This window comes from Trichoplax adhaerens, genomic scaffold (assembly GCF_000150275.1).
Source record: "Trichoplax adhaerens TRIADscaffold_39 genomic scaffold, whole genome shotgun sequence".
NCBI lineage: Eukaryota > Metazoa > Placozoa > Uniplacotomia > Trichoplacea > Trichoplacidae > Trichoplax > Trichoplax adhaerens.
In genome coordinates this window covers 194,116-220,945 of record NW_002060979.1, presented here as the reverse complement: position 1 = coordinate 220,945, position 26,830 = coordinate 194,116, and the positions used below count along the sequence as shown (strand labels likewise).

General features: G+C 32.9%; 4 protein-coding genes across 4 annotated transcripts; 3 read left to right on the top strand and 1 right to left on the bottom strand.

The window, feature by feature from the left end:
- Positions 1–265: 265 nt before the first annotated feature.
- On the top strand, positions 266–1,957 carry TRIADDRAFT_62265 (uncharacterized protein; the record flags this gene model as incomplete). The annotated part of the gene is made up of 2 exons (XM_002118199.1): positions 266–284; positions 1,584–1,957. The coding sequence occupies 2 exons, from the start codon at positions 266–268 to the stop codon at positions 1,955–1,957; spliced, it is 393 nt and encodes a 130-aa protein (XP_002118235.1).
- A 490-nt stretch (positions 1,958–2,447) lies between these two features.
- On the top strand, positions 2,448–10,552 carry TRIADDRAFT_62264 (uncharacterized protein; the record flags this gene model as incomplete). The annotated part of the gene is made up of 22 exons (XM_002118198.1): positions 2,448–2,880; positions 2,964–3,239; positions 3,374–3,486; positions 3,600–3,779; positions 4,388–4,456; positions 4,596–4,695; positions 5,001–5,165; positions 5,452–5,542; positions 5,718–5,838; positions 5,988–6,058; positions 6,219–6,339; positions 6,462–6,631; positions 6,959–7,061; positions 7,280–7,430; positions 7,545–7,626; positions 7,958–8,024; positions 8,234–8,322; positions 8,440–8,566; positions 8,658–8,699; positions 9,424–9,491; positions 9,623–9,673; positions 10,213–10,552. 22 exons carry the CDS (start codon positions 2,448–2,450, stop codon positions 10,550–10,552), a joined length of 3,030 nt encoding a protein of 1,009 aa, XP_002118234.1.
- A 3,462-nt stretch (positions 10,553–14,014) lies between these two features.
- On the top strand, positions 14,015–17,904 carry TRIADDRAFT_51193 (uncharacterized protein; the record flags this gene model as incomplete). The annotated part of the gene is made up of 5 exons (XM_002118197.1): positions 14,015–14,114; positions 16,091–16,253; positions 16,954–17,168; positions 17,287–17,460; positions 17,606–17,904. The coding sequence occupies 5 exons, from the start codon at positions 14,015–14,017 to the stop codon at positions 17,902–17,904; spliced, it is 951 nt and encodes a 316-aa protein (XP_002118233.1).
- Positions 17,905–18,671: 767 nt separating this feature from the next.
- On the bottom strand, positions 18,672–26,271 carry TRIADDRAFT_62262 (uncharacterized protein; the record flags this gene model as incomplete). The annotated part of the gene is made up of 13 exons (XM_002118172.1): positions 18,672–18,692; positions 19,456–19,586; positions 19,732–19,825; positions 20,972–21,069; positions 21,182–21,291; positions 21,420–21,574; positions 21,662–21,769; positions 21,950–22,063; positions 22,315–22,430; positions 22,530–22,611; positions 22,799–23,274; positions 24,250–24,472; positions 25,963–26,271. The coding sequence occupies 13 exons, from the start codon at positions 26,269–26,271 to the stop codon at positions 18,672–18,674; spliced, it is 2,037 nt and encodes a 678-aa protein (XP_002118208.1).
- Positions 26,272–26,830: the final 559 nt, after the last annotated feature.

The window sequence follows — 26,830 nt, the reverse complement described above, 5'->3', positions numbered from 1 at the left end:
ATGTAGTATCCATGGAAGAAATACCTATTATTTCATGAAAGCGATATATGAGAGCATGTTTTATCTCATGATCTATTTAAAAGTATACTTTAATAATACTTTATATATCCTACCATACTACACAGCATTGCATTTAGTAAAAATTATTCCTACCTTTTCATTAATAATAACATTTAATTGAATTCTGTATTAACTAAGAGCCAGGTTTTATTATTTCAGTTCGCAACAAGCAGCTATAATTCCATAATACTTTTTCCTATCTAAAATGGATATACAACAAAAAGGTATTTTCTGTTATCTTTTATGGTCCATATTATGCTTGGTAAGTTACCAAAGAAGGCTTCGCAAATAGCTCAAGATAACATTATTGTAACTCTTCTAGTTTACGCCTGATCAAGAATCATAGACTAATGAAATTTCTTTTTTCTCTATGCACCTTACTACCAATTCATTGGTGGAAATTTTATAGCAAATTACATACGGTAAGTGCCTGGAAAAGACGTAATTTGAGGGAGCCAGCATAAGATTAGTAATCTATCTATTGTATATATCCCTGTAAAGTATTTACGAAGTTTTTACTTGTAAAGTAGAATTGCAATTATTTATTAGTGTCTTAAATGACGCAACCTAATCTATGAGTAAGAATTGGATATTCTTGTCCAGAGGTAGTTATGAGAGACATAGCTTACAGCACTGCAAATAATATCTATTGAAATTTAGATTAGAAAACTATTGCGAGTAAGGCATCAAAAAAATCTCTCAACATACGATTGTGCAAAGAATGAACTCTATTTATGCTATGTACTCGGTTTCTATGTCCTACATGTAGACCTACCACGATAGCTATTATAGCAATAAGTCTGTGCTACATCTCACTAATCTTCGGTAGATAATTACAACTTACAATAAGGATTCTCAGAAGTGATTCTAAGTATCCATATCTATATACATAATATATTGTGCAGTCTTGATGTATGGAGGATACAAGTGCATGGCAGAATCTTCGATAATGTTGGAATAGTTAGCAAACAGAGTTATTGAAGATATTCTACTAGAGTAGCTTCGGTGCCTTTACTTACGCTTACTTTAAGCTAAATCCAGGAATCGTCCTTGTTTATGATATGTCTAAAAATCAAAAGAAGGTCATACTTGGAGTAGAACGATGATAAAATTAAGTAGAATACATACTTTAAAAATTTTTTTGCATGATTTAAATCTAGTAGCAAATAGAGAAGCCGTAACTCAGTTGCTTTTCGATTGATGTAACCTTGAAGTAGAATTATGATTAACCCAGGGTTACTATTCCTTACGAATCATATCTTTGTATGATTTAATCTAGTAGCATAGAGTAAAGCCATAGCTTAGTTGCTGTTCAATTGGACTAGTCTTGAAATCGTATAGCGATTAATCCAAAGCTATTACTTCCTTAAGGACGCTATCTTTCCATGATTTAATCTAGTAGCATAGAGTAAAATCGTAGCTTAGTTACTGTTTAATCGGAGTAGTTTTAAAATAGAATTGTGATTAATCCAAAGTTATTATTTCCTCATGAACGATATCTTCGCATGATTCTTTCTCTATAGGCCATGGAAACTTTGACGTCGATCTTTCCTCAGTCAATTCGGGTTATATCCAACCACCTGATTACTATCCTCCAATATTTCCTGACGTAGCAAAATATAACTGGACTTTAACTACTAAAACTGACCATACCATTATTATCAACATCGTTAATTTTAATTTGACATCGCGAGTTGATGGCGTTTGTGAAGATTACCTGCGGTTCTCTTCGAATTTAGATGGGTCAGAGCCAACGGTCGAAGAATATTGTGGCACTATCCATCCAAAATATATTCATCATCACAGTCGAAATTTATTTATTGAGTTTCGAAATACTCGTCTTCGTTCAAATAGTGGTTCTTCAACATTTCGATTGGGTTATTCATTATGTGCGTAAAACTTGATCAGCTAATCATTTTCTGTTAACCCACAATATCATGGCTTGACCTTTCTTAAATTTAACGATTTAAAATTATTATTAGATCACTTGTAAAAGTTAACAATAGCTTGAGAATCTAAGTAGTCGATTATTTAATTCGAATCTTTCCATTCCTATTATTTCTACCGTAACTACTAAACAACTTGATTTAATATTTGATTCTTAAAACTACTCTTTGACTAATTCGAGTACGTAATAGTACTCCGTTAGTTATAAGTTCTAGTTAGCAATACTTAGCTCAGCAACGAGACTGATTTTGTTCGAATTTCACGTACATAAAACTGATTCAATGCATGTCCCAGAGAATTCTCATCTATCGTCAATTTGTATCAGTCCGAGTAATAATGAATTATTGCATATCTCGTTCTAAATAGATATTGAAAGTAAGGCAATACGATTTGATTACAAACAAAGATCAACCACTGGTCGGCTATTAAATAACACCAATATGCCAATTGGAAATCACAGTCCCGTTCAATTAACCTGTGGCTATAATGGCCCACTAGTATCAAAAACTGTTATTACTTGGTATCAAAATAGTCGCATTTTAGGTCAATATAAGCCTAGAAATCCTCCAACTGTTAGTCAATCAACACTTTATAATCTTACATCATCCAGCAAGGGTATCGGATTACATTTAACAACCTTAATGGTCTACAGTCAATATCGATGTAGCATTGCAACTCCAGGACAGCTAATTTTCCTTGTCGTCAATTTAACTAGACAATCTGACTATCAATTACGTATTGTCGGACCTTATAATGTTATAGAAAGCAAAGAATTCATCTTAGAATGCGTAGCAACGTTCACATTAGGTAATTCTAGTAGTAGGGACTACTTTCAATGGTATCAAATTGGCCAACAATCTCAAATTCTTGTAGGTAAGTATCCCCAAAATTTCAACTTTTCAATCCATTCTACTTGTAAATTAACCGTCTTATGATTATCCTATCATGTTGGCTAGCAGATGATGATCGCTATATCAATATTGAAAATCGAGGAACAAGATCGATTTTACATATAACTTCTATCAGACGATCTGATCTCAAGAATTATAGAACTACGTTTAGATGCAGTTATTACGGCAATGCTGATACTAAACATACCTTCCATAGTGTTTACATCTTATCCTTCCAGAATAAATCATCAACCTGTCGAAGCCAAATGAAAGATGGCTACTTCTGGCCAGAAAGTCAGGCTGGCGCTGTAGTTTATATCAGTTGCAGAGATAATAAAATTGGTGAGCTATTAATAACTCAGCTTTAAATTTAGTTGCTACAGTACGAAGTAAGCTAATAAAATTAATATTTTATCATCCTTAGATGTGTATGAAATCTTTCATATTTTATATTTTATTCTCAATTTTTGCCCTAGGTAATGCTAGCCGTAAGTGTTATAATAATTTTACTGGAAGTGAGACTAATTACTGGGGTGCTGTATCTGTCATCCATTGCACCAGTAGTTCATTTTGGACTTTGCAACAGGAGGTTCTAGCATTTTACGCTCTATAAATGAGTCATGATCACATACAAACCTATCAAGTGCTTCTGCTGCAGCAGGTGAATAGTAGACTAATCTTTGGCAACATTTATTTCTCCAGGCATCCCGGCCGAACGCAGAAAATTATAACGCTACAGCTATTTTAAGCAGATTGCAAGCCTTAACTGATCCAGTTGCTAATCGCACCTTAATTAGCGGAGATATTTTGGCATCTACTTCAATCCTGCAAAAACTAATTAATATCGAAGCTGAGCAGCCTGTTCAAGCTAGCGATACCTATGTAAGTGCTATAATTTTAAATAGGAAAATACTTCTACTATGGTTAAGATCACGATTATGGAAAAATAGAATACATCCATTATTAGTGGTATAATCTATGTGATGATCTATTAATACAAACTGCAGTACTAATTATAGCACATGCTACCGTACTATATTAGTATTGGTATTAGATCAGATAGTTGGCATCAACAGCTCAGGTAAACAGCTAAAACCTCTTCAATTCGCTTTTACTTTAATGTGCAAAACATTAATGGCTTCTAGAGATATTAAGTCACAGAATGAGTTAAAGAAAAATTAATAATGAAATCCTTAACCACAAGTACTTCATATAGACTGCAAAAAGTTATTCGCTTCAACTTTACCTGTAATTTTACTTGTAATATACGAAGCATTCATGATTCTAGAAATACGTACCGTATAAGATTACAGCTTGAGCTAAACAAAAATTAGCAATAAAAATATTTATCTACAAGAAGTTGATATAATAGAACCGTTTATATCACTTCCTTTTACAAATAGCCATTAGCTACAACACTTTCCTGAGGCAAATCTAATGTTTGCATATAGCGTAACTCGAAATTGATGATACACTAATATAACTGCTAGAATTTCATCAAGATTGCAAGCAATTTAATTGACTTAAGGAATCGGGCGCAATGGATGGAAATACAGCAGGTTCGATCTCATAAGTAAATTCAAATAGTAATAATCTCCGTAATTCCACTCACATAGGAAATAATTTAAAGGCAAATACTGTGAAATAATAAAAGTTATTCATTCTAGGCCATAGTTATTATCTTACTTATTTTTGTAGGAACAGCCTGGAACAACAAAATTAAGCCAAATTTTAGAATTATTAGCTAGAAGAATTGATGTTGATAACCGAACGATCATTATAGCCACTGAAAACATAGGTTGAGTTCAAAATGATTTTTTATGGTAGTTATGAAGCAAATTCCATATTATTCATTTACATTTTTATATTGCTTTAGTGTGATACATTTTAATTTTGAGGTATACGTATTAAAATGAAGATTTGAGAATGTGCAGAGTATATCGATTACTCAAATTATACGTATTTCTAACTATGCACATTGAATTAGTATAGTTATATCCAATGTTTGCAATCCTGAAGATAATCTCATTTAGTAAATAGAATCATGTAGGACTATGTGAAATTATCTACGGTCCTAAACATCGCATCTATGTCATCTTATAGCTATAGAAATTAGTGCTATAAGTACGGAAACGAACCAAAGCTATCATTTTCCCGGCAACACCTTTAAGCCAATAGCTGCTACATCAAGTAAAATATATTTGGGGAAAAAAATTCCTGCGTGGCTGAATGGAAACGATATTACCTTACCTTCTTCATTATTTCAAGGTATCTCCACTTTTTAGTGTCTAATTACTAATTAATTGTCAATTTATATCTAGAGTTCTAAGAAAGTGCGTTCTTTATCTTGAATTTGCTGTATATTATATTACGTTAATTTTTTATACCACATCTAATCCATGCTCAAGCTTCCTTTATGATGATTGCTGTAGAGATTTAAACCATTAGCTACGATATTATTTTTGCTATAGCCATCATAGCTTATTAAATCCTTTAAAAATGTTTAAATCTTAATAGATCAAGTTTACTATACCGTCTTATTCTATATCTGCAGAATATGAACATTCATCCAAGATTAAAATAGTTAGTCTGGCTTATAAAACATTAAATGAACTATTTCCCGCAAGAATAGACCCCAATTTACGGTAAGATGGAGCAAATTACTGGCTTTCAATTGCTATTATAAATATTTCTCTTGTATCATCTTTTAATCTAATCATGATTTTTTCCTATAAGCTTTCTGTATTCTGTTTCGTATTTTACAGCATTATTTACGTATGATTTACCATTCGTAGCATTAAAATTAACTTAAAATTACAGACCAAACTTTGAATATTGGACTCCAAATACGTTGATCATTTCCACATCACTTTATCCACCACCACAACAAGATCTAGAGGAGTCAGTTGTTTATACCTTAAAAAAATTATCTATTAACGAGGTAATTTCATAAGTATTTGTTAACTTTAATTTCCCAGTCTCTGAAGCCGATTTCAAGTACTTTTCCACAAGGTGGCAATAAGATTGACCAGTTTCGATTTCTATTAAGCTATACTATCTAAACTAAGATTACATTTATTGTATCTCTAGTCTTGGTATGATAAAAAACAATTCATCGCAACTGAGGAGTTTTCTTGCGTATTTTGGAATTATTCGAAAGGGTAAAAAATGGAAGTTTTCAAATAGTAATAAAAGACCTTCTAATCTAAGCTATTAACTTAATAAGCTAGAAAAAATAAAATTTCTAACTTAGCACTCACAGCCCACTATCCATAACATTTATGTAACAAAGAGTTGTTTTTTATCTGTTAAAATGATTAGCAGAGAAGGAGCTTGGTCTGATGAAGGATGTAGTTTGGTCTACTTGAATAGTACCCATCTTTCATGCCAATGTGATCATCTAACTAATTTTGCTGTTCTTATGCGATTATCAGAAAGAAATGTGAGTATTAGGACGCTTAAAAAGAACAGTATAGACGCCATTGCATATTAAATTATAAATACTGGAAATTGCTAGGAATTTAGAAACATAAACAGTTATTAATTAATTATTGCTTATTACAGAATAGTCAAGCTGTTCAATTTTCTCTTGAAATGATTACTTATTTTGGCTGCGGAATATCTGTCATTGCACTAACTGCCACCTTAATTATCTACGGGATTTTGTGGAAGTATGATAACTTAATTCCTAATTCTCAGCTAAATTGCAATGCCATATATGCCTTTAAATGCCGGTAAAACTGTTTAATATTACCCGATGCACCTATATATCTTACCATTATATGGCAAGAGTTTACAATATCTCTATTTGACTAGCGCAATAAATTATACTAATGACACCAGCTATTACTAAGCAAGCATATAACGTAACCCTTAAATATAGTTTACAACTTGATCTAAAATTTAGCTTGTTTACGAATTTTCTATTATTATGGTGGTAAGATTTAGCATTTGTACGTCTATAATGACAGAATGAGTTACGGTAATTAAACTTTTAATAAAGTATGAGCTGATCATTTATTAGCTCTTCTACGCTTACTTTTCCATTAATTACTGTAAAGATATTTAAAGAACCCAACCAATAAAATCCATATGAATCTATTTGCCTGGATGGTTATACCAAATATGATAATAATGGTGGTCGATTTAGCGAAGAATATCAAGGTAAAGTTAAAAATCTTTTAGATTCGGTCTAAATTAATTACAAGGTGTTAAATTTTAAAATTCATGTAATTTTATCGAAGATTAATCAGATAGATACACTTTTTTTCTCTATTTTTTGTATACCTTTCTATCCAGCCTAGCATCGACTATCAGTTATTAAATCTAATAGAATTTACATAAGAAAGCTTCACTTTTACCTTCTATTATTACTATTTTAGGTCTTGTGCGCAATATTAGCGTGCATATTACATTTTTCATTGCTAACTACATTTATGTGGATGTTAATTGAGGGAATTCACCTTTACTTGGTTTTGATTAAAGTATTTGATGTTAATGAAAAATTTTTATACTACAATTTGGGGGCAGTAGGTATGATTTTTAAGAATCGACAATGTCTCATCTTACGAATGAATTCGTATAACCTGTTCATAGCTATATAAATTTTCAATGGATATTTAACATAATTTGAAAAACTGCTTCCAGGTATTCCTGCATTAGTAGCTGTTCCAACCATAGTTATTAATTGTGGAATCCATAGCGTCGATTTTTATTTAAGTACCCAAGGGTGAGCAAGATAAATAAATATTCTATCAAAATCATAAAATAGGAGTGTATCATAACCAATGTTGTTTAATCAGGGAATGGCAAAGAAAATTTTAGTGTTGTACAATATATATTGTTATTAATGTTTCTTTACAATTTATCCACCTAGCCAGTCTTGACACAATCATTCATTATCCAAGTTAAAAATTTTCTTTATTAGTAGTTTATTCCTCTACTTAATTAATAATGATAATATCAGAACTGTTAGCTTGAAACTAGATCATAAACTGGACAAAATAATAGAATAGCTTTTAATTATTGATAAAACATTTTTGAACTCTTACTAATTGTAGCTGCTGGCTATCTGCTAAAAATTGGATTATTCTTTCCTTTATAATCCCATTTGCCTGTATATTCGTGGTATGATTGCCTACTAGTTCAAATGGAATATATATGGCTTTTCTTATAATACACGGAAAGATTTCTTGAGCTAACAGATCATTACATTTTCACATGATGTTTAATAGTATATGTATTCTATGCGAAAACCAGTGTGAATTTGATACGGTACATTTCATTGATATTTTAATTCCTTACGGTAACTAAGCTTCATACTGACTTCACTCTAGGCCAACATTATTTTTTGTGTGATGGCAATCCATACCATATTGCATACGCAAAAAATATCGGCTGATGCCAAAAAATTACATAAAATTAAGTAAGAATAACTTTATAATTATTAATCGCCTGGCTTTTGTAATTAGGCCGATATTCACTGTAACAATCTTGGACATACGTTAGCACATTTTCTTACGACACCCATATATTATTTTAGGATTGCGTTAAGAGGTCTAACTATTCTAACGCCAGTCCTTGGCTTAACTTGGTCTTTTGGCTGTCTTCTTTTACTATGGGATAGTCCTTTCGTCCAATATTTGTTTGCAATTACCAATTCGTTACAGGTCTGTTATGGCTGCCAAATTATTGTAATGATATTAATTTGAATTAAGGATCTTTTTAAGCTTCAATTAAGAATGAAAATTCTATTTTTAGGGCTTATGTGTTTTCCTGGTTTACTGTCTTTTTAATCATAATGTAAGTGAATAACGTTTACTTTTGATAATAAAATACAAAGCCTGTAAAGATGGAAGTTTTATAGTATCATTAAATAGTTTTTGAGAGCGGTGTAGAGAAACGTTAGTCTTTATTGCAGCCAGAACTAGTAGAATCATGTTAAGGCTCTATGGCGTGAAAATGATATAATCTAATTTAGTAGCTATTGTAATCTAGAATAAGGTTAAGCATGCAAGTTTACAGTAAGAATACTAGAAGTATCTCTTTGATTAAGGAATCGCTTTATATTGAATGAAAGCATACTATAAATTTTGAAATAGTATCAATATATCAATAAGTGAGATTGAGTCTTAGATAGTTTATGAATTAGGAAGTTTATAAAAATAATTAATTTCATATTTCTTCGATTGACAATGTCGCAACTTTTAGATTTTAGACATACCTGTTAAGACATAACTATTTACCAAGTATAACATCAATGAATATTGTTATAACTCTCATTCGAAAGGCATAGTGTACGGATTCGGCAGTAGCAAACATACGCAACTATCTATATTTGTTGATAGTGATATGATAATATATTTGTATTTCTATCTGTTCAACTTTAAATCAAGGTTATATTAGTATATAATATATAAAGTCGATCTAACAACAGCTTGCATAGTTAAAGGCTAAAATCTAGTTAAACTTTAATCCGTATTGAAAAAATTAAATACAGAAATTGGTGACTTCGATATTATTATAGGTTCAGGAAGCATATCAAAAATATCGAAATCACAGTAAAAAGTTAGCTATTAGCTCTGATAAACCTGGGTAATATTTATCGTTTTTACTATATTGGCTTAATAATTTGAAGATAATAGATCAACATTAGATTCAGATACTTTCATTTATAAGCTTAGAAATTTCATTATTAATGATGAGTTTGCTTGTATCCACGACAGCTTCATAGTAGAAAAGTTGACAGAACCTCAAAGACATAATTTAGATTCTAGGTAAGTAAACTGATTGGTAGATCTCAGTTACTGTACAAGTACATTATTAATAAAATATGGTATATTTAACAGAAGCGCCATTTTGCTAACGGTATAGTAGAAAATTTTTGATTCATTTCTTGGTATGAAAGCTTCTGTACCATCGATAGTAGCTATCGAATAGTTAAACCTTGCTAAAGCATCAAAATAACAATGTATCCATCGCACTTTATAGTAATACGTAGCCTTGAGCAATGCTAATGAAATATTAGTCTACTATTTCAATACTGTCTAACATTCCCATATATTTACAATTTACTAATCGATAATAATTGGTAACCTTTACATCATTATACTCAAGATTGGACTAAAAAAATATAATTAGGATATTTTAGAATCTCATTTCATAATTGCTCTACGATTGAGTAATTTACAGATTAACTTAATAATAAATTGATCCGCATAGCTGTATCTTATTTTCTTGCTCTGTTTAAGTAGTTATACTACCTACTTTTCTATTCTGGATCAGATTTGATACATTTGTATTTCCTCTATTATAGTCGGAAAAATCAAGCAGATAAAGGCACCATTCAAACTTGTACATCGGAATTTAAACGATCATCGCCATTACTATCGGCGAATAGCCAAGAATTGGGTGATGAAAGTCTTCACAAATCGAACAATTCATTAAAGACAATATCAGAATCGGCATTAGAAATTACCAATCATTCCCCAAATAGAAATAATAGTTTAACAGATAGTCTTGCTAGTAGTACACAAAGTCAAGAATCATTGCAAGTCAAGGATGAAATTGATGAAGATTCAAAGGATCAAAAATCAAGTAATAGTGATTGTGATGGCTCAGGCGAAGAAAAATCTTCACCTAATCCGAGGGAATAAAACATTTACCACTTAAACAGTACATTTCTGCAAGGTATGAGACGAAGCAACATCCACATATAGGATTTCGGTTGGCTCACTACCATTGAGATTGATTTATATCTTAAGCTGTAGGTGGACAATGCAACAGATAGTAATCTCATATCAACTAAGATCGAAAGAGCTGTAAAGATAGAACAAAATTATTTCATGCATATTTTTACCAATTTACTAATCAATGTAGCTGTAATGCAAAGCATGCGCTAGTCATCTAAGCAAGTAAAGGATTGAAGGTTGATTTATACCTAAATGCTGATTAATGGATCTACTGTACTGTAGGTGGTATTCAATTAATTTTAAGGGTTAAATATGATTTTATTCAAGGTTAAGATTTTTTCACTTTCTATTCGTAGCATGACGTAAATGCAGTAAGATAAATCTACTCTAATCCACTCTGAACTTCTACGTAGAAGTCAAGATTGGCTGTAATTCACTTCTAGCAGAATACGAGATTTGAGGGAGTTTTTCTAAAGGTTGACTATAACATAGTAATAGAAAATAAAGTAGGTAGATATGACTTGATTTTTGGTTGTCCATTTCATTTTTATAGCGTTGTGTTCTCATGCTATTATTCGTGGCATGTAAATAGTAGAAAATAAATATTACATCATTACTGACGCTTTAAATCTTACTTGAAAGATTATAGTAAAGGCTCAAATTGTGCATTCAAAATTTCCCTTTTGAATCAATTTTTAATTTCGACCATTTTAGCGTCGGAAATAGTAGTAATACAGTATACAACTTGATTTTTGATGTGTCCTAGCTAGTAATCAATTAACCACGAGAAGTATCGTATTGGAGTGATTGAATATTAAAATGTTGTGGCAATTTCTTCAACTTTCTATTCACATTACAAATTGAACTTTGATTGTTTTAGCGCCTCCAAATGGTAATAAAGTATTAACTGAAATGATATTTGTCCACACTGAGCGATGTCCTCTAGTTGACAATCTGTAACACTTTGCTATATGGATGATCGAATGTCAGATATGCGAATTTCTTGGAATTTTTGAAATCTTATAATCTACTGTTTTGTATTTTGACCCTGTACTTCTGAGCCTTTCAAGTAGCAATGACGTGTTGAAAAAATAAAGTTCTTGTAGTGGTATCCTTGTTGGCACTTCATAGCAAGCTTTTACTTAGGTAATAGAGTATAGAAATTATCTTCCACGGTTTTGGTTTATGCAAACTGTAAATTTGAAATTCTACCATCAGTTTGCTCTTTAGCACCTTTGAACAGTCATAATGTATTGATACTTGACAGTAAGATGCTGTTAAAGTGATTGAGTGCTAAGAAATGTACAAATCTCTTCCATTTTCGAACTGGGCCAACTGCAAATTATGAAATTCAATCGTTTGTTGGTTTTTTAAACGTATGGAGTGGTCTTTAGGAATGAAACCGTTGAAGCAATAATACTTTACTTATCAACAGATCCACAATACTGACAGCAACGAAATTATTGCACTTTTCAGTATTGCTAGGTCAGATTAGCTCAAGGGGCAACAGTAAAGGTAGGAGAGACTTTAAAGAGAACGATATCCATGAAGATGATTGTAAACTTGCTGGATATCACATACTTGAGCCTGCTATATTTACTATTCGTTTTTGATTTAACATACATTACAGTAGAATATAGTAAGCTGAATGCCGGTTTACTTATTTTTTGCAGCTTTCGGCAATGTCTAGTCCCTCCCTTCTTTCCAGTAGTGCCGTGTAGAGAGGGACAATATTGGACGAATCTCTCCGGGACAAAATACGAGCGTCGTATAGTAGAAAAAAAAATGAATATTTTGTCTCGTGTCAAACCTACCCTGTGCTGCTTACTCATTACATAGGGTATAGTCCACTGTGCACACATTAGACTTTTATATCGTCAAAGTGGATTTTACCCAGTGACTGGGATAAATTTAAGCGTGAAGAGGTGTAGATATAACCACGGACTCTTAGTAAATTAAATCGTATAAATGGAATAAAATCATTTTAGCCTCATGTACTTCGCTCTTGAACAGCTTCGTAGAATACTAATCATGCAACTTTATGCTGCAGAAAATAAGGAAGCCTGCATTCAGCTGTTGTTGTCAACATGTTCTGTAGAAGGAAATTAGATATAACTTCAAAAGTAATACCAATATCTAGGGCTGTTGATAATAATTGATTGGTATCTCTATAAGCAATGTTTGCGATCATTGAAGATTGTTGATTTCAGCTTTGTAGAATACTAATCATGCAACTTTATGCTGCAAAAAATGAGGAAACCAGCATTCAGCTTCCTGTATTCTGCTGTGGTGAAGCTGTTGTTGTCAACATGTTACGTAGAAGTAAATTAAATATAACTTGAAAAGTAATACCAAAATCTAGGGCTGTTGATAATAATTGATTGGTATCTCTATAAGCAATGTTTGCGATCATTGAAGAATGTTGATTTCAGCTTCGTAGAATACTAATCATGCAACTTTATGCTGCAGAAAATAAGGAAGCCTGCATTCAGCTGTTGTTGTCAACATGTTCTGTAGAAGGAAATTAGATATAACTTGAAAAGTAATACCAATATCTAGGGCTGTTGATAATAATTGATTGGTATCTCTATAAGTAATGTTTGCGATCATTGAAGAATGTTGATTGCAGCTTTGTAGAATATAATACTAATCATAGAATTTTATTATCATACTAAGTTCTGTAAGTATTGAATGATGTTGTTGGCAATGGTTGCGTTGTCATCAAGTCAGACAACGTCTTGAAGCAGCTACGCGTTTCTGTTATGGTTGTTCTTAGTCCTTCTTTTCTAACATCTGCCATGATAAGAAGTTTTCTTTGCCTGATAGAGCTTGTTGTACTATGACGTAATATCTCCATCAGTAGAGAATCAGTCATAAAATCGGCTATTCTAAAATGGCTTGTGTCATCTACACTCTCGTTCTAATGAGTTTTGGAGATTTGGTTACATCTCTAAAACCAAGCTGGCAGCTCATTTCGAGCACGGCCAACTGCAGTATACAATATAGCGTACGATTACCGACGGTGTATATTATACACTTGAAATGATGAGGAAAAAATGGGCCTAAACATCGCTAGTATAGCCAACGATCGTGTCTTGTCTCTCCTTTCTCTTTCCAGTACTCCCTGGTCTGAGTGCTCTCTAGTAGGGATTCTCTACTACTATCCTCAAAATAATTAATCTGCATAAATGTTAATACGTTCAATCATCCACTACTCATCTCTGGGCTATTCATGGCGCCGTCTACAGCTTAGTGGTACTGTACACATATGGTTAAGGACAACTCCCTTCCACGGTAGTCTATTGCAGTCTAGGTGTACTGCAATACTACATGGGCACTTGGGCAGGTCTCATCAGCGCAACCTCGTCTTTCGTCATCCCATGCTACTTTTAGTGGTCATTTAGTTTGCAAATGCCTTCAGATAAAATGAAATCTACTCCTGCTACCATTTCCGATCCACCTTGGTTTTCGGTTACAATATGGCGTTATATTTTAAGTGGAACATCTTGTATGACAGCAGGAGCAAGTAAGTACCGTAGACTGATGAATGAATAATCTACTGTACTCAATTTATAGCAGCCATCAGTTCAAAAATGTCAATGATGACGGTGCGTTTCCGTTCCAATCAATCATTCAATTACTGTCATCCAAAGTAGACGATTGATTATACGCCGATAATGAATAAAAGAAACACAACTGGTCATTTCTAACTGATCCTGTCATATTTTGAGTCAGGTATTAGTCTACCATTTGCAAGCAAAGAACATCATTAGGTAGTCTATTAGATACAGTAGACGATCGATGGGGTCTGCTGGAGTGAGGGAGTGCTACAAATATTGCCATCTATTTTTCTCAGGTAGTCAATATATCCGTTCATCGTGCCTTCGATTCACAAATACGATATGTAAGGTGCAATTACTTTGCTATACTAGGATATGTATACTGTATAGTGGAAGTCGCTATGTCAAGAATATTCACAAGTGCACCATCGGCATTAGCCGAGACTATAAACAGCCGAGCACTAGCTTTGCTGCTCAGTTCTAGTTAGTCACTTGCAGGATCTTTTGACTATTATTGCTAAGAATATTCTTACGTTTTTCTTTAGTACATTTTACGATTAAGATTAACGAAAATAAAGTGAAGTATTTAAACCGATTACTCAGTAGTAGCTTATTTGTGTAGCTGAGAGTTAGTTCAACTACGATAGGTCCCTAAGTTAGTTGGGAACACGAGTACTAGTGAAGATAGTGTTTAAGACCCGGTTTCTTGTTACAAATGAGATTTTTAACAATTGTACAGTATGTAGTTCTACAAATCTCTTACAATTCTTAAAATGGGATATTCTATGGATAGATTGCAGTAATACTAGTAGTACTGTATGTTAGAATATGGCGTCATTGTGCTATTCATGAAGGACAACTTCAACGTTATCACTGACAACATCGAATAAGCTGTACACACTGTGGATAACGAGAAATCTTTCTTTTACGAATCTACCGACGTACTACATAGTGTTGTAGCAATCCTATTTAAATTAAACTGTACTATTTGTTATCATAAAGTTACAACAAGGATTAATGTGCCCTAGACAAGACGATAAATGGTTACAGTGTAGAGTATCGACGTTCTAACAGTTTGTTATTGCTTTGAGCGATTAAGCTTAACGACCACATATCAGATATGATTCGATAAACAGATATATGCCTAACTTATACTGTACAATTATGTAGTCAATCATTCATCACTGTTCATTGCTGATATACAATCCAGAACGCGGCAATTTATCATCTTATGATCAGGTAATATGTGACCATGTCTAATTTCTGACAATATCGAATAGCTGTACACACTGTGGATAACGAGAAATCTTTCTTTTACGAATCTACCGACGTACTACATAGTGTTGTAGCAATCCATTTAAATTAAACTGTACTATTTGTTATCATAAAGTTACAACAAGGATTAATGTGCCCTAGACAAGACGATAAATGGTTACAGTGTAGAGTATCGACGTTCTAACAGTTTGTTATTGCTTTGAGCGATTAAGCTTAACGACCACATATCAGATATGAATCGATAAACAGATATATGCCTAACTCATACTGTACAATTATGTAGTCAATCATTCATCACTGTTCATTGCTGATATACAATCCAGAACGCGGCAATTTATCATCTTATGATCAGGTAATATGTGGCCATGTCTAATTTCTATCCTCATCGAACTTACTCATGTATTTTTCAATTGGATGGATGAATATAACAACATTCTGTAAAGATTGAATTATAGTACCAGTCTATTCCAATGATAAACTCTGCATGAGATGGTTACATGATTGCCACTGATGTTACCAATGTAATCATGGATATCCATTTAAGTGAATGCTATTAAATTCACATCCACAGTCAGTTATCGTTATTTCTAGCTTGTTCGTACATACTATTGGCCAAAGCGTTAAAAATCGATGTAGTTTGATGTACTGTGTGTCTTTATTCTTGCAGTTACAAATCCAATCGATGTCATCAAAATCAGATTACAGTTAGAAAATGAATTATCTGAAAGTAGTCGCGGTATGCAAATGTTCAAAACGCGCTATTATAGAGGTTTCCTTAAAGGAATGCTTCAAATAGCCAAAGACGAAGGTTTCCGTGGCTTATGTAAAGGGTAAGAGAATGCGACCAACCTGTTTTACAAGTATTATGAAGTAACGATGATATAAGAGTAATGTAAAGTTAACGTACACTTTCGTCATTAAAACATTGATAGAATAATTTTCCTAGAATTATCTCAATGATAACTATTCTCTTATAGCGTCCTGTAACTTTGCAATACAGTACAAGTAGTTTATCCTTATTGCGTAAATTTACCACTATGCCTAGTAGTGAGTAACATCAAGCTCTTCTCCGTTAATACAATTTTGTAATAACAATATACGAGTTTTATAGCAGATCGAAATAACATGCAGCCAAACAAGTCTAGGATGAATTTCCAATCACAGAATGTAGATTCTGCCAAAAATGACTACTGTTTAATCGCGTCCCATTCCGCTAATTATTTAAAATGTAGTCAAATTATTCAGTATCCAAAATCGTAGGATCATATTAAGATTAGTCTTCAATTCTACAAAAACTAATAGTTTGCCTGTGTTCAATAAGCCGCAGTTTTGCCATCTAAATACAGTGCTTACTCACTCTCATTATATTAAGAATAACATAACGTAGCTGTGGTGGCAATCAGTTCTGACAGGTCTATCAAATGGTAATACTATCTGTTAAATGAGCACATTATCGTAAACCGTCAGCAAAGCGACGGGAGTTTGCACTAGTCTCCTTTAAAATGGTCCATTCCCTTCCTTTTTGAATAGAATGTTCGCCTCTGTCGTTCGTGAAGGATCCTATAGTACACTTAGAATCGGATCTTACGAACCATTAAAAGTTTTAATGGGAGCTCGTGATGTAGCTCACACACCTCTATGGAAGAAGGTTGTTGCAGGTGCAGTCTCTGGATCAATGGCTAGTTTAGTAACTAGCCCCATTGATTTAGTCAAAGTTCGACAGCAAGCCGAAGGAAAACTAGCTTGTAAATCTATAGTAAAACGTTATATTTATTATATCCTACTCACATACATTAATCACTAACCACTTTACTTAAATAATAATTCTGGCTAATAAATGTATGGTCATCTTGACTGTTCTAGTTGGTCAAAGTAAGCGTCATGCGAACGCTTTTGCTGCCGTACGAGATATAATCAGACAGGAAGGTCCTCGTGGTCTATTAACAGGCATGATGCCAACAGTACAGCGTGGTGGAATTGTTACCGCTGCTCAGTTATCCTCGTATGATCATACCAAGCATACTATTCTAAATTTTGGTTAGATCTCAATCAGCTTCTTAGTTTACTTTGCAATAATAACGATTACAACTGGGATTACGTAATTTATGGAACAAATCATTCGTAAATATGGATGCATGTATTTAACAGGTAAGCCAATAACGATCACTTTTTTTTATCGCAGGTGTGATGCGTGAAGGACCAGTTCTTCATATAGTTTCCTCAATGGTAGCCGGATTAGTTTGTGCATTCTTTACCTCGCCTGTTGATGTTGTTAAAACACGAATGATGAATCAACACAAAGGAGAGAAAATAATTTATAGGTCAACGTTAGACTGTTTCGTTAAAACTTGGCGTGCTGAACGCCTTGCTGGATTTTATAAAGGTTTTATACCCAATTGGATGCGAATTGGACCACATACTGTTATAACTTTTTTTATATTTGAACAGTTGCGTCGGATGGTCGGTATTGCACCAATTTAGTTTTAAATATGAATAGAAGATTATGCAACGGTACACAGTTAAATTGATATTTTTTCAATCTTAGTGCGTGAATATTTGTATGGATTGACGTATACTAAACGCTATTATTAGTCATGCGTAAACATACATGCTGTACGATAAAGTAAATCTACGATATTAATAATTATAAATGGATCGTGGCAGTATTTATGCGAGTTTACATGAACCCTAGAAGTACAATTTTACTAGTAAAATAATATTGCTACTAAACAAGGCAATATTCAAAACTGAAACGTATCGTCCTAAGCTTATAAAGGATTTTACCCATAAAAATTTCTTACTTGCTATGGTAATCATAGTTTTCTAATTAATCAAATTGAAATTTCATTTTATGACAATCAAACAATTATTGAAAGATTTTGCTGTTGTCTTGCATACTGCTGTTGTAGCATTTTAACGATACCTGCATAATGAGTATTTCGGATTCTAGCTTATCAGTATATTACAAGTGTAGATGTTGTGGACTGAAGTAATTCTATAGTTATACCTGCACACATACAGGCACTTCAAAAATTTATTATGCGTTGTGTTCCTTGCAAATGATGCATGGTACAGTAAAATAGTATCTGTAAATGTGTTATGATGACATTGGAAATAAGATAAATAATTTGATATTTTTTAACATATTCAAACTACAGTATAATATTGCAGAAAAAGCAATAAAATAATATAATATAATTACATCTTGTAAATAAAAAGTAGCGATAATAAAAATAATCTGTTTATAACTAATTTCTGATATTGTAAAGCTAAAGATCAACAATTAATAGATAAGACGTAGATTAATTAAAGATTACAATCGGCGTGATATGATAGAGTAGTGATGTGTTATTGATACGTACTCGTCCCTTGACAAGAGGGTTCTAATGAACGGTAACAAATCAAGTAGCACACCAGTACACTGTATTGTTTTTAAATAGGATACAAAGGAGCATTACTATTATGTCGTTAGATACTGGCGCCTGCTCTAAACCATCTAAAAAACTGTTTTCAGATTTACTGTAAGCTCGTGACCTATCATGTCAGGTAAAAATGCCATTCAATCAAATGGTACTGACAAAAACATGATATGCATACGCCTAACAATAAGGGTTAGTATATGAATTTACCAAAGTATTATTGCGTATGCATTCACTGCCGATTGTATATAATTATTTACATTTTCATATGTTAACGGAAATTGATGCAGTTGCAAACCGCCCATAGTAGCTAAAAGTTACAACCAATGTAAAGCCACTATCATTTTCAGTTAATAATTTTTTCACTTTAGAGTTTAGTTGAAGCACTCACTTTTTACATATAAATGTAGAACAGTGTAGTCCAGTTAACAAATATTTAACAAAGCCAAATTCTGGAACGAGATTAGAATAACGCTTGCATCGATAGCTTTTCCCGTGTACTTTTATCTACTGTTATCTGGGTAGGATAAAATAATAATGCAGGATTAAAACTTCATTGCAGAAGCAATCTTAACAATGAACATCAATATAACAACTTGTAAACGATACTTACTCCATTCCATATCTTTCTCTGTTCAAGAGCAGCTCGTGATCTTGATTTCCATTTGGCAGATATACCCTTAACATCGACTCTTTTTATGACCATCAGACCACGGGGCGGCATGCTAGATTCAGAGTCATTATCTATAGACATTTATGTAAATGTTATCGTTTTCCAATCGTACTGATGCGAAAGAAGTTGCACTAAAGAAAGTATCTTTAACTCTATCATAGCTTGTAAAGTCTTATAAATAAATGAAATGTTAATGCAGGCCAAATTTTTACTTACCGTCACTGCTCATATTGCAGCAATAAGATTTCTGATATTGTAAAAGCTGTGATGGCGATATTGATCTCTCCAAGACAATGACTGTTTCAGCCCACTAAATCATTTAAAACAACAATTTATCAGTGCTAAGTATTTGAAAGCAAAGTGAGCTTTCCAGCCCGATTGAAGTACACTATTCCTCGAACACCTATGATAACCCATAAGCGATCTAATGCCACGAAACTAAACTAAGCACTAAGAATTTCTCTGATACACTGGAAGGTAAGATGTACAGTAATAAACATAAGGCTTTCCATAGCATTAATACTTTCAGTACAGTCCCCAAACTGATGTTATTAAATATTTCATTTAGTGTAGTTCAAATTTATTAACATAATAATTACAATTCTATAGCTGACTTGCCGGCGATAATTAAGCAATGGCGTATTAAATTTATCTCATGGTACTTAACACAGTGTCTTCCAATAATAAAACGTACGTGCACGTAAAACAATTTTGATATCAAATTACAATCTCAATGATCTATCGCTACGAGTTTCCAAATCTGAATGATATCATCACGCTATTACTACAAGTTAGGTTGCGATATTAATTAACTGGCCAGAATTGTCATAGCGGACAGATATCTTATCACCGATCACTCTAATTTTTTCAAATATTACATTACGGAACACAAATTAAAGTGTTACAGCTATCGTTTATTCACCTGCTTTCTCCATTCCTTCTCTGAGCGATCCGATACTGATTGATATGTACTTCCCATCATAGCGATAAGCATGTTTAGTAATAAGATAGCCACCAGGATCGTAAAAATGACGAAGAAAACTTTCGCCAGAATAGGAATAGCCGCTAAGTCAAATTCTAAATACTGAGAATCATAGCAAACACTATCGTCAATGATAACTGCTATTAAATTTTCTAGTTACGTTTATAAATATTAAAGTAAATTTCAAATTGTTACTCTCAATATTTACGTATTTAAAGTTTACTTTAGAGCAAATTAAATTAAGCTAGAATTAGCTGACTTTCTTTATTTTTCCAAATCTTTTAAGGCAAATTTACTTCTATCATTTCAGAATGATTTAATTTTTATAGAAGTATAGTCTATTATATTTCGTTTTTCTTACACAAACAAATGGACATCAAATAAGAAATATCAAATGGCTGAAATTTGCTAACTCACACACCAATAATGTAATCTCGACTAAAGCTAAACAATTCGTTAACATGTTCAACTTACTGGAAAATGGCCTATAGTCATCTTAAATAAAGCCATCATAGTACCAAATTCACTGTCGAAGACTTTGCTTCCACAAGCTTTGTACATAAAGAAGTATGCTGATATAAAAGATAAAAAATGCAAATAAATTTAACTTTAAAGCTACGCGTTAGCGAATCTACCGTACATACTCAACAAGAAGAGTCTTAAAATTACTGTAGATCTTTTTACCTTGTGTCATGGCTAAAATGAAAATTACGTAAATGATGATAAATCTAGCTATATCTCCACTTAGCATTCTCGAAATCATTTCAACAAATGGGCCAAGGAACGATATTCCACTAATAGAAAGATGACACATAACATTAATTTTTAAATAGTAATTAACATATTTACTTACATACAGTATTTAACAGTCATTATTTAGCATGAATTGACATAAAAAATGTAATTTTATCTATTAACAAACCGGCAATAAAATAATAAACCAATCCAAGCAAATAAAACACCGAAAACGACAACAATATCTTCATAACTCCTTCCACCAGGTATAAATCGGCCCGGAATACAGAGAAGAAAGCAGATGCAAGACAGAACAAACGAAGCATGCGTAGGAACATGATACTGTAAGAAAGGTATTATTGTAGAAATAAAAATTCAGGAAATAAGACCTCTATTGATAATAAAACCTGGAAGTTAACTGAATCTTACCAAAGACCTTAAATAAACACTCATTCCATTACTATGGATAGCTTTGCTTTGCAATCCCAGATACATTATAGCTGAAATCAGTGTTAATATTTCAAACACATAACGAACCTAGAAGATACAAGTATACTTTAATATGTGCAGCAAACTCAACACCAGCTAATAACCAAAGCATTTATTACATCGGCTGAAATTGGTTTGAATTAATTGCTAGGCATACAAGAATAGCTTTCTTGTACATTTCATCAAAGTCGTTTACAAGAGATCTGATCTGTGGATATTTTGACTTACATAATCTGAAGGTTGTCTTGGTGACAATAAATCATAACTAGATCGGGTATAAATCGCGGTACTCATGAAAGCCAAATAAAAGCAGGCAGCAATAAAAGAAGCCACAAAATTTTTCTGACGGTAAAATAGTATGGCAACAAGCGGAAGAATTTTAGAGTACTGTTCTAATATTCATTATTGATACTAAAATATATTGCTTAATCTCTCTACTACAATGTTAAGGTATTACAATAAATGCAACAAGAAAATTATAATTAAAGGTAATTTATGCTTAAACTCTACGCTAAATATAAAGTACATAGCTATTGTCTAATTGCGATATACAGGTGGCATATATTTTATAATTTTGCAATAAACATAATTACTTTGGCATAAGCCTTCCATTTTTCATCCAGTAGACGATAAATGACTCCACTGTTAACCATTTCCAAATGACCATCTGATTCTCCTGCCACAGCCAATGCTAAAGCTGATTCAAGATCTAAATTTTAAGAAATTGGATTATTGGAGAGATAAACTTATATAAATATAGTTAGATCGAAAAATATTAAAAAATAAAAATTGCAATTAAATTGCTCACTTGTTCTACCATCAGGTCCAATACTATCTAGATGTTTCAGTGGGTAAACACAACATTGAATATCGCCATACTTCCATGCAATCTAACAATTAAAGCCGAAATATTCAGAAATATGCTTAAAACAATAAGCTAAAGAAACTTTATTTGTCCAATGGACGATGATAACTATATCTTGTGCACTAAATATATATATTTGGTAAATATACTGCAGATACACAGTATCAACAATATACAATGCATTAGGCTTCTATATTTGGTATCTAAATTACCTGGCTCTCCAATTCCAATAATTTTTCGAAAGAATCATTATAGCCTAACTGTGTAGCTAATGTTAACGGTGTTAAACCGGCTTTATTTTTGATAGAACGATTAGGTACTGAAGTATGCTTCATGACATAAGAAATCATGTCTAATTTATTATGAATTATAAGCAGATGCAATATGGTATTTCCAAAGGTATCTTGAGCATTGACTTGAGCGCCTTTATCGAGTAAATAGTCGTACATGTCCTTTCTTTCAAAGCAGGCAGCAAATGCTAATGGATATTCACCATAATAAGCATAGCCTTCATATTCAAGCGTATCTAATTCCAAAGGTAGGCTATCTTTTATTCGTTTTCGTTGACTTTCCGGCATAAAGAAACTACCACGTGCACGCTGATGAATGCTGGCATGACATTCATCAATCAATATTTTAAGCAATTCTTCATCATCGTTAACTATGGCGATATGGACGCAACTTTCACCTACAAATAATCATATTATACCATCATGAGATTTAGTCTCGGTGCACATCGATCAGGACTAAAGAAGACCGCTGAAATTATATCCGGGCTGTAACATCGATAATACTCTATGCTGGCATCCCATCAGTCTAAATATCGCTAATGATCATATGCTCTACCTTGAGAAGCGTCGAATGGTAATAGCAGGAACTACTTAATAAGTCAACGGACACAAACTGCTGACTATATCAAAGACTTGTCGTTAATAAAACATACTGTAACTGTTCTTTCAAGTGGATCTAGAATATCTATGCGTACGTATGTAGCAATCACAGGTAGTATTATGTATATATATATATACCTTTGTTACAATACTTAAGATTAGCAAATATTCGTACACACCGACAGATTTTCCTACTACATTGAAATGATTTTAATGTTCCTGCGTATCAGTGCTAGTATATTAACTTAAATTTAGCAATAAATTCAACCTGAACGTCTCATTCATACTGTGCCTCTATCATAATAATTTCAATCGCTTACGAAAAGTCTAACGTGAGTATAGGCGTAATGAAGTAATCATATGTTCAAATTAAACGTAAAAATTTCAAATATGAATGAAAAATTTCCTGATGTTTATAGATCTTGGCTGATAGCTTGATATTAAATTGTTACTTTGTAGCTATACTTTTGTATCGGTCAAAATAACGTACAGCTAACAATTCGATTCGATCAGTCTACAAGGCTTAGCTCAGAAATCAAAGTATCAATATTTACATTATCACATACACATATTTTGCCCGTTTAACCTTTAAGTGAGTCATTCCGGACCAAGTATCAATAACAAATCAAGGATAAAGCATAATTATAAATAATAGGTAAATAACCTGATCTAAGGGGTAATGGGATCATAATAATCAACGAATGATACGGAATGAAGTTGTAGGCTTGTACCTTGAAGTATTGAATTAAGATTTCAATATTTTTTTGACTCACCATAATATTCCGGTTTGATGTAGATATCATGTGCCATCGCCGGGTAAGCTTGCAGAAGGCATTTAGCAATTGCTCTGTGAACATCTTGATTGATAAGGAAGCAGATATGTAACGGCGTTTCACCCACTGCTCCGCGTTTATTCGTATCCCAACAGACTAGTAACTTTTCGTCATCACCATCAACAGTATCATAATCTCCATCACATCGTTCTGGATCGGTATCCTAGTACGGAAATGGAAAATATTCACTTTGATATTTCCGTGTTTATTTATTTACCAAATCAACGGCTTAATTCGTAAATTGCACGCATTGTAGCGAATATCATATATAATAATAATACATCATCAATTTCTAGCAACTAAAAATTTAAGAACCGTGGATCGGATTTTTGTAATCGGTACTATTTTAGAGACTTTGGAAGTGCGAGGATAAAAGAAAAAGAAATATCAGCATTTTATGGTTAAGAAATGATTTACAACTATTTTTACGGCTGCTCAAATTTTACGAAAAAACTATTCCATCGACTTTACTGTTCATGCATCGTAACGTTGACGATATAAGCTATGCGTATTATTCACTCATGAACCTTTCGTGATTTTTATTCGTTTAGCATAAAGACGGATTCGATTACGGTACGGCTAAAATGATCTCATGATAAATACTCTATATTTTTTTATTACTCATCAGTATAGGCAGTCAAGTCGAAACTATTGAATGATATGTAATTAAACTACTATACCAGGATCGCCTAGACTATTTCTTCTACGGCCGGGCAATTTATGAAGGTTTTTTATCAACCGATCCTACGTGAATTTCACTTTAACTCCCGGTCTTTCATATTTAATTTAAAAGTACTGTACGCATGAGATACAGTGATGAAGGATTAAGTACAGTATATCAATTTTATTCGCGATTGAAATTACGCGGCTAGATATTTGGTGTACTGTATATCTATCGACACTTTAGTTTGTCAATCGCGAATACTTAGTAGTAACATATACGCGTACATACTTCAGTATAAATTTAATACGAAAGCTAATTCAAGTTATTTGCTTATGTTGTGACGTCGAATCAAATAAAGTTAACTAAATAAGATATGCGTCAAGTTAATTCCTCGCAGCCGCATGTTTACTACTGTCAGTACTTGAAAATAACTAAAAACTGAATTCGTGTAATTACAGTAAATTATAGAATTATATAATGTATGCGATTATAGGCATAATAATAATATCATGTATGCTATGAAATCCACGTTTTAGCTTCCACGTGAGAGGCTGCTTTAAGTTAATGTAGTGCCTATTCTTTTGTAATGTAACAGTCTCGTAAATTCTGATTTGATATTCTTCACTTTTACTCTACCGTAAACTAGCTCAGTAAGGGATATAACTTGTTAAAGCGAAATCTGGTAAAAGCGCACTCCGTAGAATGACGACGATACTACTGTGTCATCTTGATGCGAGTTAAAAATTGTAATCGTTGTTTTAGATAAGCGATTCAAAGTAAACCCTAGTACTACATCCATGTCATTAATATAAGCAACAAAATAATTCTGGGATCAAGTCAATTTCACAGTGGTAAACCCAATCCGTAATACCCGTCAGTATTCAAATAAATTGAAAAGTTGAAAAAGAGGAAAAAATATGAAAGTAGCTACAGCAGATTTTCATTCTGTCTTTGAAAACATTTAATTACTATAAGAGTTTCAATCTTACCCTGGATTTGTCGTTGCATAATAACTGTGTGGGTGTAAATTGACTTAATTTGGTGAAAATTCCACAGCCTTGTTCACCTAGTAAATTCTTCGTAATTTGAGATTGACTGATGATTGCTTGAGTCTTCTCGTTCTCACCTTCAATATATGAATCCACTAATGAACCACCACCTTTAAAATCAACATATTTATAGACTTCAAATGATTCACAATTCTTAGTTTGATTTTTCCAATCGTCATCGATTAATACAACACGACTTCCATTAATCGATTTCGTTTCATTTAATGGCTTTACTCCGGCATTGCCCATCTTGGCCGCCTAATAAAGCACTTTTCTTCTTACCCAGCTGCCTCAAACTCAGGTGAAATGGCCAAATAGTTCTAATTGAATGGTAATTTCCTATCCAGTAGCAGCGATTATATAATGATCCAATAGGTCTGCAGGGACGTTGACTGTAGAATCAACACCTTTTGTAAGCCTGTTATGACTTTTCAACAAGGAATCTAAGAATCTTTTTCTAACTTTTTTCTTCAATAACGGTGCACGTCGATATTTTATCTAATAATTATCATTCATTTCCTGCTTATAACGTTACTATCCACATTTTTTCACTGAACCATCCTCGGTTGTATACTTAGAATATCGTAAAAAGTACAAAAATGGATGGGGTACACTGATTTTCACTGACGAATATTAATCACTAAAAGAGAATTTCCTTTGCAGAAAGTTTTCACTGGTGCATCAGCAAAACAGGTCGATCGACCGCTATGGAGTCATTAGGAGGTCATCGTACTGCGCGACATCATACTGTACAGTACGTACCTGTATCGATGACGATTCAGCGCGTAGTGACCTATAACTCAGGTCA